This window comes from Oncorhynchus mykiss, chromosome 11 (genome assembly GCF_057628025.1).
Source record: "Oncorhynchus mykiss isolate SJ-2025 chromosome 11, ASM5762802v1, whole genome shotgun sequence".
Lineage (NCBI taxonomy): Eukaryota > Metazoa > Chordata > Actinopteri > Salmoniformes > Salmonidae > Oncorhynchus > Oncorhynchus mykiss.
The window spans coordinates 63,846,796-63,866,454 of record NC_143032.1 but is presented as its reverse complement, the minus strand read 5'-3'; the positions used below and the strand labels follow the sequence as shown (position 1 = coordinate 63,866,454).

Genomic DNA, 19,659 nt, shown 5'->3' with positions numbered 1-19,659 from the left:
TCACCCATTCTCTGTGTAACCATATACTGTGTCTATGAAACCATATACTGTGTCTATGAAACCATATACTGTGTCTATGAAACCATATACCGTGTCTACGAAACCATATACCGTGTCTACGAAACCATATACTGTGTCTATGAAACCATATACTGTGTCTATGAAACCATATACTGTGTCTATGAAACCATATACTGTGTCTATGAAACCATATACTGTGTCTATGAAACCATATACTGTGTCTATGAAACCATATACTGTGTCTGTGTTGACTATGCAAAATGGAATATAACTCTTTTGATTCTGGAGTGATGGCTTAGAAGAAAAGTGTTTCTGTCCGTCTGTCCGTCTGTCTTACCAGTGTTGTAGAAGAACGCCTCGATGAAGGTACAGTTCCGGAAGTAGGATCCCACGGACGTCACGTCGTCAAAGTAGCAGTTACGGAAGGTGGAGTCAATGAAGGTGACGGACTTCAACTTCATATTAAGAAATCTGGACCGATCAACAGAGGAAAGTGCATGTGTGGACATGGTTACTAATGCCTACATTTACAGAGAAATCCTTGGTGGCTTTTCTGTATTCAGCTTAATAAATTTGATCCATCTTATCTAGTTGACAGGGACAGTGCAGATAAATCAACATGCCATGAGAATATAAAAGTGGCATAATAATGATTCACATTTTTCATCCATACTCCATTTTAGTCTATAAAGTCCCCTTTTTATTGAGGATGAAGTTATAACTACTTGACCATGATTCATTAGTGTGGAAGTTCTCCTTCCTTCCTACCTGTCGCTAATGAAGACCCCGTTGGTGTGGATCTGGTTCTCCAGGGTGAAGTTGAAGGTGAAGTCCTCGATGCGTTCGTTGCTGTGGATCTTCACCTTGGAGGCGTAGTCGTCTGCCTGAAGATGCTTGATGACGTCAGGGAACCACACAGACAGGCCGTAGTACCTGCATCCACACACACAGATACAGTGGCGTCGCAAACACACAGGTTGGATTATGTACGTACCACAAGGCATTGGGTGTAGGGAGTCAAATGAGTGGATATGAGTTAACAAATGGGCAGAAAGACAGGTCTTTACAGTATATTAAACCAGAGACTGTCTAAATGTATTGGCACTATAGGGGAAGAATACAACATTTGTGTTGGGTTTTTTATTTTCCTCAGGCTGCTTGCATTCCCATCCTGTCACACTGAGAGGAGAGCCCAATGGAAGTGTATTGATTCAGTAGTTCTCCTGAGAGCAGGGAGCTGCTGCATTAGACAGCTGACAGAAATGCAAAGTAGCTGCAAGCTCACGCCTCTGCTATTTCCTGACGAAGGACATTAGCATATTCTGACTTCTATGTACATCTCTAAATGGAGAAACAAAACGTTCTATCAGGAGAGAGGGTGGGAGCGGTAGTCTATTACATTACAACACAAAGCTTACCCAAAGGACAGTGTAAACCACACAATAGCCAGCTTGATAGTGTTTTCTTTCAGAGGGTAGTCAAAACACTTCATAAAGTTAACCAAGATCTGCGTGGATAAACAAGAGAGACACATCAATAATGATTTGTGAGAGTGCAGTGCAGGATATCATGACCATCTAGCGAGCCAAGAGGTGGAGAGGCAGAGAAAACCCACCCCACGTAGCTCTGTCTTTGACCTGAAGAGGGCCTTGGAGACTGCGTTCCCCGACTCTGACTTCATCTCCACCAGCTCATCCAGATGTTTGGGGATCTTGATTCTGTTCACCTGGGATGGGAATGATGGGAAATTGAGTTTTCAATAACATAATTCAATCAAAAGTTATGTTAATGCTGTTCTTTCATGTAGGCTACTGCTGGTGGAGAAATGTAACTTGAAGGTTGTCTGTGTATCATCCCTTCATTGGATATCTCTCTGGGTGGTACAAGGAAACACGGACCCTGGAGCCACCTCTGAGAGGAATTGGAATTGACCTGGTTCGCTTACAGTATCCACAACTATTTTGCCTTGCAATTTGATTTGCCCATGGAAACATGTAGGCTATGCACATTCCTTAAAGAGATGATACCCAGGTTTTGCAATGCCAGATTGATTGAGCCCTTATGCTATTGCATTAAAAAAAACTCCATCTGAAAAATGTAGGCTACAGCTGTATCGTGGTTTGCTAGAGCTTTATTTTACTTTAAAGAGGTTTGTATCAGAGGTTTGAAAGGCTTTATTTTGCTTTACAAAGACAGGAAATCTGACTCCAAATTCAAAGCTCTAAATGTGGATCGATTGGGATGCTCTTTCCATCGTGTGTTTGAATGACACGAACCACCTTTCAAAACCTTCTCATATCACATATATGATCCTCAGCACAGATTTTAACAGGTCACAGTGGTGGCGGTTATACAGGCTGGGAAAAACTCACGGTGAAGACTTTCTCCGGCTGCCCACGCGCTCGCATGTTGGTGTCATGGATCTGTTTGAGGATCATCCAAGCCTCGTCATGCTTCCCCACCTGACAGGAGGGAGAAACCAGAGGGAATGAACGGGATTAATGGAGAAAGAAATGGGAGCGCTCCTCTGTGACAGTCATGCTCACACAGGAGGAGATGGGCTGAGATGACAGGAGTCACGACAATGATGACTCATTTTACTTCAAAGGGTAATTCTCCTACAGTAACAGGCCTACTGTCACAGACCTTTTGCTTTCTTATTTGCCATCGCAGACACACCATGGGAAATGGCGTGGAATGTGTAGCCAAGGCCTCTGCTAATGAAATATTAGGCTGACTCACTGTTTGCCTCATAGGCCTTTCTGTTAAAGAACAAATTCTCTTAAACATGATAGTAACCTAGGATAATGCACTCTGTTCAATGGTTTTCTGAGGAAATAGATGCTATAGGGCTTTAGGCTAAGGGCCCTGGGCTAATGATAACCAACTATCAGACTTAAATAATGGATTAACTGGGCTATATGCCTATCTGGGAATGGATTGGTCTACAGTTGCCTAAACTGTTCAGATTGAAACTCTTGAACTGAAAAGCTGAGACCATTCATGCCCACCAGAGGAGGCTGGTGGGAGGAGCTAAAGGATAATGGGTTCATTGTAATGGCTGGAATGGCATTAATGGAACAGAGTCAAACATGTGGATTCCATATGTTTGATACCTTTCCATGGACTCCATTCCAGCCATTACGACGAGCACGTCCTCCTATAGCTCCTCCCTCCAACCGCCTATGATTCCCCCACTGATGTAGCCTGTGAGGAGCAAACATTCTCCCTAAAACCCCATTTCCCATAATGCTTTACCTTACCTCCAGGTAAAACCTGGGGCTCTCGGGCATAAAGGTGAGAGCCACCACAGCACAGACACAGGGCAGGGCGCAGACCACCACAAACACCCTCCAACTATGGAACTGGTAGGCCGAACCCATACTGAAACTCCAGCCTGTAACCAATCACACACAAGAGAACCCATCAGCAACCAATCACACACAAGAGAACACATCAGCATATTTTACATTAGGGTCACATTCTCAAGAGAGGGAGCCTTGATTTTTTTATTCATACAGTATTTAGCTTGTCGTTGGTCTCATAGTAACTCAACATTGTCAGAAGAGTTTGTTTTTTTAAGTTACTTTTGAGCAACTAGTTGTGGCTTCCCTTGGTGATTTGATGTCTGTTCTAGTTGCACAATTCCTATGGTGTTTATTCTGGAAGACCACACACCCAACATGGAAAGGAAAGAAAAGGACATTTTAAACCAGTTGGCAATTATCCTTGCCGGGCCACTCATCCACATCGCTCCGGCCAAACGGCACGCCCACTAACGTTTCTTCACCACAATGAGTCTGGATTTGCTTCTACTCCGACGACTTCTCGAATGCAAACCAATCAAACCGTTCTGATTGGTCCCAGAAACCGATGGGTTGAATGAGAGCTGGCCTAAATGAATCATGCATCACGCAATTTTGACGTAAGCACAAACAACTTCTAGGATGGTGCTGTAGGTTCAGATGGATCGATTGATAGAGCTGAATTAAATTCAGTATGAGTCAGGCAACAATTATCCTGCAATTCAGAATAGCAAGATCACCAGCAATGCTATTGAACTGCATATGGGTCCCTTGGGAACACTGGTTGAATGATATCAGATGTATTCTCATCAGGTGGAGGGCTCTAGATCTTTCACTCAAACAATGTTTTGAATGGTGTTATGGGAGTCTTGTAATGTGAACCTGATTTAACGCTGTTAATAAAAAATGTCATTTAATGAAAGCTGGTCCCACCACTGCAGTGGGACGTGTGAGAGGATAGATGAATGAATCTGTGGAGGCCTGGGAGAGCTTTAGAGAGACAGGTTCATTGAATGTGCTGGAAAATAATTGATTGTTAATGTTAAAAAGGCGCAATTATTAATGAATTAAGTTAAAAAGGTGCAATATGCAGACTTTGCTCCGACATTTTCTGGTTGCTAAAATTCGAATAGTTCGCCTAATTTCAGTTTATGTGTCAAAACAAGCAAAACAAGTGTAGATAATCATTGTACCATCGAAACCACTGTGAAATATATTTTACATAACCCAAAATATTGTATTTTCAGCTGTTTGAAGCTGGTGTACAAAACCCAAAGTAAAAGACGCAAAAACTAAACTTAAGAACAGGAAGCATAGAAATAGCACACATAGAACAGATCTACCGCTTCTTTCATACTTGCGTTAAATGAGAATGATCTATAACTCACATGTCTATGTGAATTTGGTCAGGCCGCCCAAAGAGTTACATATTACAGCTTTAAAATCATGTTGCACCTGATCTCATCTGACAGGCAGACTGTGTCCCATTAATCATCATAGCAGCAACACACACACAATCAATTTCCATTTTCCCCTTTCTAAATGACACTTATCTCAGCACATTGTAAAGTCATTTTCTGGAGCATTCAATTGGAGAGGAACGTGCTGGACTAGTGATGTCTTTGAGTTGAAAACGGCTGCTAAAACCTTCAATTATATCTTTCCTCAATCATTGTAATTAGTACACAGCCATGTAAACAATCTTAGCCTCAACACTGAACTAGCCATGTACAGCACTACAATGTCTGGTGTTCTCCCTCAGGCACAGTATAACCATTCAAACCTTTAAATGTCTGGTGTTCTCCCTCAGGCACAGTATAACCATTCAAACCTTTAAATGTCTGGTGTTCTCCCTCAGACACAGTATAACCATTCAAACCTTTAAATGTCTGGTGTTCTCCCTCAGGCACAGTATAACCATTCAAACCTTTAAATGTCTGGTGTTCTCCCTCAGGCACAGTATAACCATTCAAACCTTTAAATGTCTGGTGTTCTCCCTCAGGCACAGTATAACCATTCAAACCTTTAAATGTCTGGTGTTCTCCCTCAGGCACAGTATAACCATTCAAACCTTTAAATGTATGTTTTTGTACCTTCTGTGAAATAGATTATAAATATCTTAATTGTTGGGTGTTGGTGAAAATTCGAGGGAACATCTAAAAAGTCAAACATCTTTCACAGTAAAAAGGGTGAATAGAAAACGAGGCTATTTTTTGCTGTCCTCATCTCCTTTGTACTGAAAATGACTGTTCTTCTATGTGTGGGAGTGTAGCTACATTAGTGTAAAAGGGTAAATGCAGTGTGTGTGTGCTTATGTTACCTATTCGTATTTGGGGAAAAAGGGAGAGATAGGGAGGTTGTCGTGGTAGTCGTGACCTCCCACGTCTCTCCCTCTGGATTGTGTCTTTTTGCACATGCTTTGAGAGAATAATACCATTATCCATCAACAGGAGAGGGAGGTGAGGGGGTGGGGGATGTTAATGTGAGGAAATTACTGCTGGGAAATCATCTAAACAGCAGATTGAAACTGGATTTGATACCATTGTTTCTCAACCACTGTGGAGGTCAAGCCAGCTATGTTCAAAGCAGAAAGAAAGGTTGTCATAGATGTTGAAAATGCATTCCTTTTAAAGAGCAATGGCTCTAATTCTAGAGTGTTATGAGAATTCTGATATATTTTCAACCACCCAGCACAGTACAGTGATGGCACATGTAAACTCTACATCCTTTTGTGCACTGTGTTAGTGTTCATGTATAAGACTGGGGTGTTACTGTGGTTTTGTGCTGAGTAATGATGACGCAGTCCTGTAGTTGTGTGTGGAACGATGCCAAGGATTCCCAATAACGCATTACCATGAAGACCATCTTAATTCCTTACATTCAGGGTATTGTGTGTGTGTTAATGCAGGTGTTGGTGTAAATGCATGTGTTTTTGCATGGATGGATGCATGTGTGCGTGTGTGTGTGTGTGTACACATGCCAATGGTGGTGGTAATGTGTGTGTGTGTGTTCGCACATGTATGTGTGTGTGTAGGATTTGGTGTGCTGCAGTGAGTGCCTTTTTTTATGGGGGTGTAGCTGTGCTGTGAGACCCAGAGGGTTCGTGTTTTGCCCATGCCATTGGAAATCTCATTACCGGGATTATGTACATAATTGACTAAGTTTATGGATGACTGAGTCGGGTAGCGCTCTGCATCTCTGAGGCCTGAGAGAGAAGGAGAAAGAGAGAAGAAAAGAGACCTGAGAGTGAAGGAGAGAGAAGGGAGAGACATCAGAGAGAGACAGAAGGAGAGAGACCTGAGAGAGAAGGAGAGAGAGAGACCTGAGAGAGAGGAGAGAGAGACCTGAGGGAGAGAGAGAGAGAGATTAGTAGAGAAAGAGATCTGGGAGAGAAACCTGAAAGGAGAGAGAGACATAGAAGAGAGAGAGACCTTAGAGAGAGGAGAAGAGAGTGTAGGAGAGGTAGCTGTGGGGTGACCTTGTAGGAGAGAGCTGAGAGAGAGAAGGAGAGAGGCTCATAATGTTGTGGCCTACAATAGTCCTTTATCTGACTTTGTTTTCTCTTTGGTCACAATTTAGTGACTCAGGTAAGCTGCAGAATAGTGAAACTGCTGCAGCACAACCATTTTTTTAAATAACCATTTTAGACACAATTAAATACTTTTCAGTTCTCAGAAACAGCCCTTCAACATTATGCTACTTGTCAATGGAAGCCAGACCATTCCATGTAAGGCTTGTTCATAGAAAAAATAACAGCACGAAAACAAATCAATTGACCGCAATCATGTGACAGCACTTGAAGGCACTAGGAACAAGGGAAAGTGTAACAGCTGGAAACAACAGCAGTGTGTAGCCCCCACCCTCTCCAACTTAGGGCACTAGTGAAAAGTAGTGCACTACAGTGAATAGGGTGTCATTTGGGACACACAATATAACTTCCCACCAGAGCACTAGTAGTGTAAGAAAAGGTAGCAGTATCCTGTAGTATGATGAGATCTCTGCAGGCTGATTCAGGCTTCTGTAGTATCCAGCTGTGCATTTGTCATGGGGTTTTAGGACACATTAGGAGCTGCCGAGTGTTGAAGGCATATGAGAAGTTACCTAAAGAGATTTAATGGAGTATTAAACACCAATGAGGTGGTAGATGTGTGGTAATCCATCATTATGTTTTTCTGTATTAGACAATAGACTACTCCTCGGGATCACTGATGGCGGGCACTGCGGCAGTTTAGGAAAACATTAAAAACATCGAAAAGTGCTGGAGTATGCAAGGCACACTCAAAGAGAAAGAGAGGGGGGAGAGAGAGGGATTGGAAAGAGAGGATAGAGAGAGAGGGGACAGAGAGGGAAAGCATTGAGGGGGAGGATAGACAAAGAGCATAGAGAGAGAGGACAGAGTGTGTCAGGAAGAATGAGAGCAGAGTGGGTCTACTGACATGCCTTCACAGGGACATCTGCAGATCTAATAGCAGAGCTTTCACAGTGAGACTCGCTAAGTTTCCCAGATTGTATGTGTAGCCATCCTCTATAGCCACTGCAAAATAGAGAGAAACAGTGGCTTTTGAAACCGATCCTCCCTGTGTGTGTGTGTGTGTGTTTGCCCTCAACTTAAATGAACCCCCACTGTGTCAAGTATCATTGCCTTCAACGTCTACAGTGCAGTCAGTGTTTGTACAAGCAGGCGTTTCAGTGGCTCAGTGCAGCCGGCTCATATCCTCCATGCTGCCACTTCAGAAGCCCCTCACTGACGTCACCCACACCCCTGACATAAATCATGGCTAGCTGTAGCTTTGTCCCGTTACGTTAGAGCAAGAAGGAAAAGCTCATTATGTTTGATCAAGAATAACATCCCCAGACAGAGAGAAGGAGAGGGGGGAGAGGGGGAAGAGTTAAAGGTGGGTGGGAGAGATATTGAGAGAAAGAGGAAAGAGAGACAGACAAAAAAGAAAGAAGCAGTGAAAGGGAAAGAAAGGTTGAGCAGAGAGAGACCGGTGTGGAGAGAGAGGGAGAGAGAGAGAGAGAGACAGGCGTAAAGAGAGAGAGACAGGCGTAGAGAGAGAGAGAGATAGACAGGTGTAGAGAGAGAGAGACAGGCATAGAGAGATAGAGAGAGAGACAGGCGTAGAGAGAGAGAGACAGGCGTAGAGAGAGAGAGAGATAGACAGGTGTAGAGAGAGAGAGACAGGCATAGAGAGATAGAGAGAGAGAGAGACAGGCGTAGAGAGAGTGAGAGGCATAGAGAGATAGAGAGAGAGACAGGTGTAGAGAGAGTGAGAGGCGTAGAGAGAGAGAGACAGGTGTAGAGAGAGAGAGATAGGCGTAGAGAGAGAGAGAGAAAGACAGGCGTAGAGAGAGAGAGAGAGAGAGAGAGGCGTAGAGAGAGAGAGGCGTAGAGAGAGAGCGAGGCGTAGAGAGAGAGCGAGGCGTAGAGAGAGAGAGAGAGGCGTAGAGAGAGAGAGAGAGAGGCGTAGAGAGAGAGAGAGAGGCGTAGAGAGAGAGAGAGAGGCGTAGAGAGAGAGAGAGAGAGGCGTAGAGAGGGAGAGAGAGGCGTAGAGAGAGGGAGAGCGAGAGGCGTAGAGAGAGAGAGAGACAGGTGTAGAGAGAGAGAAAGAGGCGTAGAGAGAGAGAGAGAGAGGCGTAGAGAGAGAGAGAGAGAGAGAGGCGTAGAGAGAAAGAGAGAGAGAGACAGGCGTAGAGAGACAGACAGGTGTAGAGAGAGAGAGAGAGAGGCGTAGAGAGAGAGAGGCGTAGAGAGAAAGAGAGAGAGAGACAGGCGTAGAGAGACAGACAGGTGTAGAGAGAGAGAGAGAGGTGTAGAGAGAGAGAGAGAGTGACAGGTGTAGAGAGAGAGAGACAGGTGTAGAGAGAGAGAGTGACAGGCGTAAAGAGAGAGAGAGACAGGTGTAGAGAGAGAGAGTGACAGGCGTAAAGAGAGAGAGAGAGACAGTTTGAGGAATAAACAGAGAAAAGGCAATTTTCCTTCGTCTTTATTGATATGTGCAGCTTTTTTCCAGCGTAGCAGCGTCGTAAATTACAGCCTTCTATCTCCCACCGGCACACCTTCATTCCTTAAATATCCCTATGTGTTTGTCCATGTGCCTGTGAGTATGTGTGTGTCTGTTTGTCTTTGAGCGCGCATGTGTGTATCCCTGTGGTTTACAGGCCAACATTAATCACGTAAACCGTCCCTCTCTCAGTCTGCAGCCGCTTAGAGAGATCACAGCGAAACCTTCACCTCCACTGGTTGTACTCTGCCAACCTGGATTTCTGCAGATGAGTTTTTTACCGACAACATTTGATTTGATTTATTGGTATAATGGCCCAGACCATGGCTGAAGCATAAAGACTCACCATAGTGTGGTATAATGGCCCAGACCATGGCTGAAGCATAAAGACTCACAATAGTGTGGTATAATGGCCCAGGCCATGGCTGAAGCATAAAGACTCACCATAGTGTGGTATAATGGCCCAGGCCATGGCTGAAGCATAAAGACTCACCGTAGTGTGGTATAATGGCCAAGGCCATGGCTGAAGCATAAAGACTCACCGTAGTGTGGTATAATGGCCCAGGCCATGGCTGAAGCATAAAGACTCATCGTAGTGTGGTATAATGGCCCAGGCCATGGCTGAAGCATAAAGACTCACCGTAGTGTGGTATAATGGCCCAGGCCATGGCTGAAGCATAAAGACTCACAGTAGTGTGGTATAATGGCCAAGGCCATGGCTGAAGCATAAAGACTCACCGTAGTGTGGTATAATGGCCCAGACCATGGCTGAAGTATAAAGACTCACCGTAGTGTGGTATAATGGCCCAGGCCATGGCTGAAGCATAAAGACTCACCGTAGTGTGGTATAATGGCCAAGGCCATGGCTGAAGCATAAAGACTCACCGTAGTGTGGTATAATGGCCCAGGCCATGGCTGAAGCATAAAGACTCACCGTAGTGTGGTATAATGACCCAGGCCATGGCTGAAGCATAAAGACTCACCGTAGTGTGGTATAATGGCCCAGGCCATGGCTGAAGCATAGATCTCTCCAATCATCCAGAACATGCACAGCCAGCTCAGGTGCTCCCCTCTCTTCTCTCTGGACAGCACCTCCGCAAAAAAGGAGAAGACTATAGGCACAACCCCCCCTGTTCTGAAGGAGACACAAGGACAGGACACTGAGTAGGGACACAGATTCTGCAGAGGGCAACATTCTATCAACCCCTAGAAATGATTTAAGATAAAATAGACCCATGTAAATTATGTAAATTATTCTAACTATAGTACATATTGCTGCATGCTAAAGATTTTGTGGCGCTTCTATTTTCTTAGAGGAACCTTTTGTATTTTTCAGCTTTCAAACTGTGGTTAAATTTTTACTACTGTAAAAGTAGACAATAGGAACAAACACTGGAACAATGTTCCTCAAAATAAGCCAACTTTGCCAAAAGGGCAATTCCTTGGCTTTCCAGTTAACCATTAGGCTTAGAGCCAGTCCTCCGAGACTCCAACACCTGCTAGCTCCCAGAAGGCAGTTTGGCTGGCAAACCTTTTCGATTACTCTGAGTCTATCTGTGGAGAGGGGCGGGGAGGCAATTAGTAAATGAGCTCTTGACAGGGACTGTTACATCCCTCCCATGTTTTCTCTGGATAAATCAATGCTCTTTTCTTACATTCCCAGACATGTGAGGCTAGAGACCATGCAGCCAGTGAACAACAGTATGGACATTCAGAAACGGTGCTGTACAGTAAGTAGTAGCCTGATTGGTCATCCTGAACTCTTGCTTATTTTCACCGTGTAGCGAAACAGAATGTAAGCTTGCGACATCAGAATGGTCGTACCAGGCTAGTATAATATTTCACTTGTCCATCATAAAGCTGCCTTTAACTGCCAAGTACTACTTCTTAGACAATCATTTATCACAGAGCCTTTCACTTAAGGCCAACAAGACTGAAACAAAAAGGACAGAATGTTGTCATTTCATGATAAAATGGACAATATTCAGTCCTCCTATGATATAAGGCATGGGTTGGATTTCATAAAAATATATATATTACTAATAAAAACAGGTTTGTTGAGATATTGCTCGTATCATTCTTGTGCATTCTTTGAACTTTTTTTTCAATGAATGTGATTGAGGGAAATTATTTCCTGCAAACGATTTTAAAAGAACATTGTAAAGTATTTTACCAGCAATGTTAAAAGCACTAATCCACTCAAAGTATAAGATGCACAAACCTCTCTGCAAAGACACACCTCAATGAAACAAGGTTTTAATCCCCTGTATTGAATCCATGTTATCACTGATATAGCCTAGTTGGTGTAAACTAAAGGCTTTCATTATGGATGTTAGGAGCACACTGACACACTTACAGACAGAGGGATGTTTGACACATTCATTAGTCACACAATCCTATTCCTAGACAGGAGAGATGAAAACCTCTAGCGATTACATGGATGAAATATCAGAAGGGGAGTGAGAACATGTTGACAGAGTCATTTACAACTATACTGAACAAAACTATAAATGCAACATGCAACAATTTCAAAGATTTTACTGAGTTACAGTTCATATAAGAAAATCAGTAAATTGAAATAAGTTAATTGGCCCCTAATCTATGGATTTCACATGATTGGGAATACAGATATGCATCTGTTGATCACAAACAACATTTTTTTAAAGGTAGGGGTGTGGATCAGAAAACCAGTCAGTATCTGGTGTGACCACCATTTGCTTCATGCAGCGAGACACATCTGTTACATCTGCTCCTGCCACACCCTCTGCTGCTCATCCTGTGTCTCCTTGACCTGCCACCACTCCCCCGTGCCCTCTCCCTCTCCCTCTGTGTGTGTGTGTGTGATTGTGTGGGTAGAGACAGGTGTGCTGGAGTCAGAGCAGATCCCCACCAGCTGCAACCTGTTCCATAATCAAGACCTCTACAAATACTCAGCCCTGCCACTTCCACACTGCCAGATTGTAATCTCTGCTCAGTCAGTCTACTGTTTTAGCCGTTTGTTACTATTAAGATTCTGTTATCCTGTTGTGCCTGTTTTCCTTGCCTGACACGGTTTTCCTCTCCACTACAGTTCTGCCCGCTCTGACTCTGGTTCCGGTCTCCAGTCCCGCGTCTCCACATCCTGCTACTCTGCCCTGGATTCCCCACTCTACTACTCCCTTGGATTCCCCTCCGGACCTGCTTACCCTGTCCCAACCCCTCTCGCTCCAGCCTCAGCCCCCTGCACTCCATCTTCCACCTGTGTTTGAATAAATACCTAAAATACCTACTTCATCCCAGTCTCCTCGTCTGAGTCTGCTCTTGGGTTTCCCTGTTCCACTCCACGTAACAACATCAGGTTGATCAGGCTGTTGATTGTGGCCTGTGGAATGCTGTCCCACTCCTCTTCAAAGGCTGTGCGATGTTGCTGGATATTGGCGGAAACTGGAACACGCTGTCATACATGTTGACCCAGAGCATCCCAAACATGCTCAACAAGTGACATGTCTGGTGAGTAAGCAGGCCATGGAAGAAATGGGACATTTTCAGCTTCCAGGAATTGTGTACAGATCCTTACGACATGGGGCTGTGCATTATCATGCTGAAACATGAGGTGATGGAGGCGGATGAATGGCACGACAATGGGCCTCAGGATCTTGTCACGTAGCTCTGTGCATTCAAATTGCCATCGATAAAATGCAATTGTTTTCGTTGTCCGTAGAGTATGCCTGGTCATACCATAACCCCACCGCCACCATGGGGAACTCTGTTAACAACGCTGACATCAGCAAGCCACTCGCCCACATGACACCATACATGTGTTCTACAGTTGAGGCCGGTTGGACATACTGCCAAATTCTCTAGCGCGACTTTGGTCGAGAAATGAACATTTAATTATCTGGCAACAGCTATGGTGGACATTGTTGCAGTCAGCATGCCAATTGCCTGCTCCCTCAACTTGAGACGTCGGTGGCATTGTGTTGTGTGACAACTGCACATTTTAGAGTGGACTTTTATTGTCGCCGGCACAAGGTGCACCTGTGTAATGATCATCCTGTTTAATCAGCTTCTTGATATGCCACACATGTCAGGTGGATGGATTTTCTTGGCAAAGGTGAAATGCTCACCAACAAGGATGTAAACAATTTTGTGCAAAACATTTGTGAGAAATAAGCTTTTTGTGCATGTGGAACATTTATGAGCTCTTTTATTTCAGCTCATGAAACAGGACCAACACTTTACATGTTGCATATATTTTTGTTCAGTGTACATATTCATTAAATAAACCAAAACATACAAATTACTACATAAGATAATGAATTAATGATGATCTACTGTGAAAGGAAGTCTATGGGAATTAAGGAGTTTTAAGAAAGTAGAACTGCAGGACTATTTGATGAAGGAGTTGAAAGGATTCTTCAAGGTGGTAGGTAGTTTTGTCCTAATTAGGCTACATAGCTAAGTCAGTTGTCTTGTTCATGTCACAACTCACAATACATGTTTGAATCTACAGTGTCATTTGGAGTTTGCAGTCTCCTATTGCTTGTTTAATGTGCATTACTATGGGGATTCATTACTCCATTCTTTAAGACATAAGTAGCACATTGCACATTGCTTTCCATTCTTAGCCTGGTCAGTCAGACTCACCCAAAGCCTGCGATCACGCGGCAGAACAGGAACATGCCGTAGCCCTGAACGAAGGAGGACAGGAAGGCGAAGAAGCCGTTCACACACATGCAGATGAGCAGACACTGTCTGCGGCCCATCTTGTCTGACATTCCCCCCCAGAAAAATGCCCCCACCATCATCCCCAGGTACACAATACTGCCTGCAGAGAGAGAGAGAGCGAGAGAGAGAGAGAGGGGGGGGGGGGGTGACTTTAGATTTGAACCATGTCTATCTGCACAGCACAAAGCAATCATCAAAGCAGTTGTCAAACAAATCAACAAATGATACTCAGTGAATTTTGACTGTATAGTTAAGATCGGCTGCGGTAGCTCAAAGCTAATCCTAATGAACTCATATGGTCTAATGGATCCTTCAGCAGAACACAAGTTCAAAAATATATATCCCCTGCTATTTAATATGCAACGTCATAATCACATCTAGTCCCTCTCTACCTGACATCAGATCCCTGCCAGGAGACATTGGCACATCTCAAATGGCACCCTATTTTATAGTGCACTACTTTTGACCAGGGTCCATAAGGCTCTAGTCAAAAGTAGTGCAATATATAGGGAATAGGGTGCCATTTGGAACGCACACATTAATGGCTCGCACACATTCATGGCTCGTCAGAGTGGGCTAGCTGCTAAAGTGAAGGGTGTAAAAGTGTCACAGTAAAGTATGGAGCCCCATTAAGGCCCATTAGTGTTGATGATCGTTCGTCAATAAGGACGTTTAATCACCAAATCTGTTGAATGACTCAATCTGTGTTGAATAATACATTTCACTTCTCCTGAGGGGAGATGTTTAAGTGTTGTTTGGTAGAATAACAACTTGGTAAATCCAGCTCTTTCATGTTAACTTTTGACTGTTAAAGTTATATCTCATGCAGGAACAAGTTGATAAAGAACAACAAAGTATCTCTCTCGCCTTGATTCCACTTTTCTTCCAGTTTTGTGTTTAATTAATGCACATTCCAAGAGTACACTTCATAAATATTTACACTAAGAACTATACAATTCCTGTTACATGTAAGAATGCTAAGGAACTACATTAAGATTTACAGGGTGGGGGGTCGCTTCCCGTAAAACGCAACCCATTCCTATTCCCACTGTGATGCGATGAGTAAATACAGAATGGAATAGACCTGAACCCACTCGTGTAACATGACTTTTAAAAAGAAGCCTCTGCTCCCTTTTAATGTCTGTAATGTGGAGAGGAATCAATGCCCCAGACAAAACAGCATGGGGTTCCCACACTGATGATCATGATCTTGGTGTCTGACTGGAACACTATGATCCATTCTTCTCTATTATTAACACCAAAGTACTGTTACTGAACTCTGCTCTTCTCTAATCTTCACAAGAGAGTACTCTTCTCAAGCCTTCAAAGTACCCACCTTTAATTATATTGTCCTGGTATGGCCACATAGTCAATTTTGTATGGATTTCTAGGATTACATTATTTAAAGGCTCAGTGCAGACAAAAAGCTGGATTTTTCTGCTTAATATTTCCACACTAAAACGTTAGAATAATACTGAGAAATTGTAAAAATTGCCAGAAATTTCAGCCTGTTTTGGTGGGATGGAGTTTTGGCCTGCCTGGTAAATTAGTTAATACACCAATAAGAGAGTTCCGAACCTCTCTGCCAATAACAGCTAGTTTTCAGTATCCCCTCCCCACTCAGACCACTCCCTGACAGGAATTGCGCTTTGCTAAGAAGCTATTTTTGTTTATTTTGTACAATTTTAACTGAAAACAATCACAGTAAGGTACTTAATTGTTACAGAGAAATGATTTGATATTAAGGTTAAAAAAAACAGCATCATGGGACCTTTAAAGTGGAACTGACAGCATTTTAACAAAATTAAATCTTATTAAAATCTGTTCATATACACCTCCAGGATGAATTACATTTTTTTTTATACATTTTCTGACAAGCCAGCACTTAGCTATGGCAATTTTAACATTTTCACAAATTCATACAATGTTTGTGAATTACAGTGCATTCGGAAAGTATTCAGACCCCTTTACTTTTTCCACATTTTGTTACCTTGCAGCCTTATTCAAATTTTTTAAATCATCATCAATCTACACACAATACCCCATAATGAGAAAGTAAAAAACATTTTTTTGAAATGTTTGCAAATGTTTTAAAAAAACTGAACTATCACATTTACATAAGTATTCAGATCCTTTACTCAGTACTTTGTTGAAGCACCTTTGGGCTCTGGCTGAGCCACTCTGGCTGAGCCACTCTGGCTGAGCCACTCTGGCTGAGCCACTCTGGCTGAGCCACTCTGGCTGAGCCACTCTGGCTGAGCCACTCTGGCTGAGCCACTCAAAGACATTCAGAGACTTGTCCCGAAGACACTCCTACGTTGTCTTGGCTGTGTGCTTAGGGTCGTTGTCCTGTTGGAAGGTGAACCGTCACCCCAGTCTGATGTCCTGAGTGCTCTGGAGCAGGTTTGCATCAAGGATCTCGCTGTACTTTGTTCCTTTCATCTTTCCCTCGATCTTGACTATAGTCTCCAGTCCCTGCCGCTGGAGAACATCCCCACAGCATGATGCTGCCACCAGCATGCTTCACCGTGAGGATGGTGCCAGGTTTCTTTCAGATGTGACTCTTGGCATAAAGGGAGAAGAGTTCAATCTTGGTTTCATCAGAGTCTTGGTGGTTCCAAACTTCTTCCATTTAAGAATGATGGAGGCCACTGTGTTTTTGGGGACCTTCAATGCTGCAGAAATATTTTGGTCCCCTTCCCCAGATCTGTACCTCGACACAATCCTGTCTTTGAGCTCTACGGACCATTCTTTTGACCTCATGGCTTGGTTTTTGCTCTGACATGCACTGTCAACTGTGTGACCTTACATAGGCAGGTGTGTGCCTTTCCAAATTATGTCCAATCAATTGAATTTACCACAGGTGGACTTTAATCAAGTTGTAAAAACATCTCAAGGATGATCAATGGAAACAGGATGCACCTGAGCTCAATTTCGAGTCCCATAGCAAAGGGTCTGAATACTTATGTAAATAAGGTTAAAAAAAAAAATAATAATCTGTTTTCGCTTTGTCATTATGGGGTATTGTGTGTAGAGTGATGAGGATATTTTTTATTTTATTTAGTCAATTTTAGAATAAGGCTGTAACGTAACAAAATGTGGAAAAGTGAAGGGGTCTGAATACTTTCCGAATCCACTGTACATAAGGTATTTGTGAAAACTCTATATCAACATAGATTGGGAAAGTGGCCATGTGTTTGGACAATTAATAGACACTGCAGTAAATAAAACCTAATAAAAACATCTATGCAGACCGGTGTGCCATAGCCAATCAGAGCTACAGTAGGCCTGTAAGCAAATAAGCCATTTACCACATGGGCCTGCCATCATTCACTTTGAACTGGACTGTGTGTTTACAGGCAGTAGCAACAGACTTTAGATAATTAGAACGCATTGGTCAAAAGCCACAAAATACACCTGAATGGATTTCTGAAAATATGTAAATATAACAGTCCTCTTACATTTGGGAACTTCACAGTTCTATTGATCAAACAACCTTGAAAGGTAGGCTTTCTCTCCCTCAGTTATGCACATCAACAACAACAACGTAGACAACTAATGCTAGCCAGAGAGAGATGAGCTAAAATTTAATGAGGGAACATTAGATAAACCTACTCAAACGTTATCAGCTAGTTGGAGTTTAAAATTGTACTGATAAACGATGGGGTAGCCTGCTCATCCTTCTGCAGCTTGCCTGCCAATGCATGCTTATCCCAACCCACATTTTGACAACTGAATGGGAATTTCCCTGCTTGCCCGCCCATTTGATATATGCCAAAACAAATTTGATTGACAACTAAGGGTGCGGTTGTGAATTGCCTCCATAGTGCGCTCTGTCGTTCCTAAATTCAGAGCGTTATCAGATTGTCCATTAGTAAATTCAGAGCTACTTCCAGACATAAAATGACAGAACACCTCGCTCTGGCCATTTTACTTGCCCTAGCAGAGCTGGTTAGGCTGTTTACATGGTATCTAGAGCATTAGTCACTAACTGCGCTGCTGATAACAATTGAATAACTTTTTTTGCCAACATTTACTGACACCGGTCATATTCAACGAGTGTTACACATTCATAAATTCCTCCGGTATTTTGGGGGCCTCTGGCACGCTAAGATGAGAAATCGGAGTAGATAGCCAGAGTGAATTTATAAACACAACATGGATAAGTCTTTCAAGTTCAGCATAACTAGCTAGCTAGCAAAGCGATTCACATTTCTTGCTAGCTAACCAAATGAAACCTGCATCTCTAGTTGCAGCAGCCAGCTAACTAATGTTAGGTTCCGTGTTTTTATATGGCTAAATAAATAGTTACATAAATAGATACGCTATCCTATTAGCCACGTTATGACCAACTTGTGTCATTGCCCTTGCTAGTTTGATTGCATTGACATTCCCAGCCTTAGTTACATTTGTCAGTTTTTGTCCAAAATATTGTGTCATTGAAACTTCCCGAACAAAAATATAAACAAAACATGTAAAGTGTCAGTCCCATGTTTCATGAGCTAAAATAAAAGATCTCAGAAGAAAAAGCTTATTTCTCTCAAATTTGGTGCACATATTTGTTTACATCCCTGTTAGTGTGCATTTTAGCCTTGTCAAGAAAATGCTTCCACCTGACAGGTTGTGACATATCAAGAAGCTGATTAAACAGCATGATCATTACACAGGTGCAACTTGTGCTGGGGACAATAAAAGGCCACTCTAAAATGTGCAGTTTTGTCACACAACACAATGCCACCGATGTCTCAAGTTTTGAGGGAGTGTGCAATTGTCATGATGCCTGCAGGAATGTCCACCAGAGCTGTTGCCAGAGAATTCAATATGTATTTCTCTACCGTAAGCCACCTCCAAAGCAATTTTAGAGAATTTGGCAGTACGTCCAACCGACCTCACAACCGTAGACCACATGAAACCCCCGGCCTCACAACCACAGACCAAGTGTAACAATGTAGGCCAGGACCTCCATATCTGGCTTCTTCAGAGGGGATGGGGGGGGGGGGGGTGCAGAGAACTATTGTTATAAAGCCCTTTTGTGGGGGAAAACTCATTCTGATTGGCTGGGCCTGGCACCCCAGTGGGTGGGCCTATGCCTTCCCAGGCCGACCCATGGCTGCCCAGCCATGTGAAATCCATGGATTAGGGCCTAATTTTTTATTTTATTTTCATTAATTTTTTCACCTTTATTTAACCAGGTAGGCTAGTTGAGAACAAGTTCTCATTTACAACTGCGACCTGGCCAAGATAAAGCAAAGCAGTGTGAATTAATTTATTTCAATTGACTGCTTTTCCAATGAACTGTAACTCAACAAAATATTTGAAATTGTTGCATGTTGAGTTTATATTTTTGTTATAAAAGAGTGCATCCTGAATGGGTGGAGGCAGCAAACAATGTTCCAGGCAGCGCGTGATTTACAACCTGATAGCAATATTTTTATACATCCAAGAAATGTATTAGCGAGTTATATTAATCGTGTATTGAACTGCATCCAAATATTCTGCCAACAATACTTTCTGTATGTAATGAAATTATGAGTCAAACTGAACCTATTTTTAAAACCTCTTATGAAGTTGGTTTTGTTGCATATACTGGGAATGTAATATTTTGTTGACTAATATTATGA

The 19,659-nt window shown here is 42.9% G+C and overlaps 1 protein-coding gene across 1 annotated transcript in view; it reads right to left on the bottom strand.

Moving 5' to 3' along the window:
- The window catches only part of LOC110536172 (synaptic vesicle glycoprotein 2C), a 74,421-nt gene that overhangs the window by 7,231 nt on the left and 47,531 nt on the right, over window positions 1-19,659 (bottom strand). Inside the window, exons 3-10 of the mRNA XM_036936049.2 lie at window positions 13,958-14,138; window positions 10,315-10,466; window positions 3,285-3,418; window positions 2,394-2,483; window positions 1,637-1,747; window positions 1,440-1,528; window positions 790-954; window positions 359-492 (exon numbers count right to left, since the gene is read on the bottom strand). Of these exons, the coding sequence (XP_036791944.2) occupies window positions 359-492; window positions 790-954; window positions 1,440-1,528; window positions 1,637-1,747; window positions 2,394-2,483; window positions 3,285-3,418; window positions 10,315-10,466; window positions 13,958-14,138 (1,056 nt within the window). The remainder of the gene's footprint in view (window positions 1-358; window positions 493-789; window positions 955-1,439; window positions 1,529-1,636; window positions 1,748-2,393; window positions 2,484-3,284; window positions 3,419-10,314; window positions 10,467-13,957; window positions 14,139-19,659) is intronic.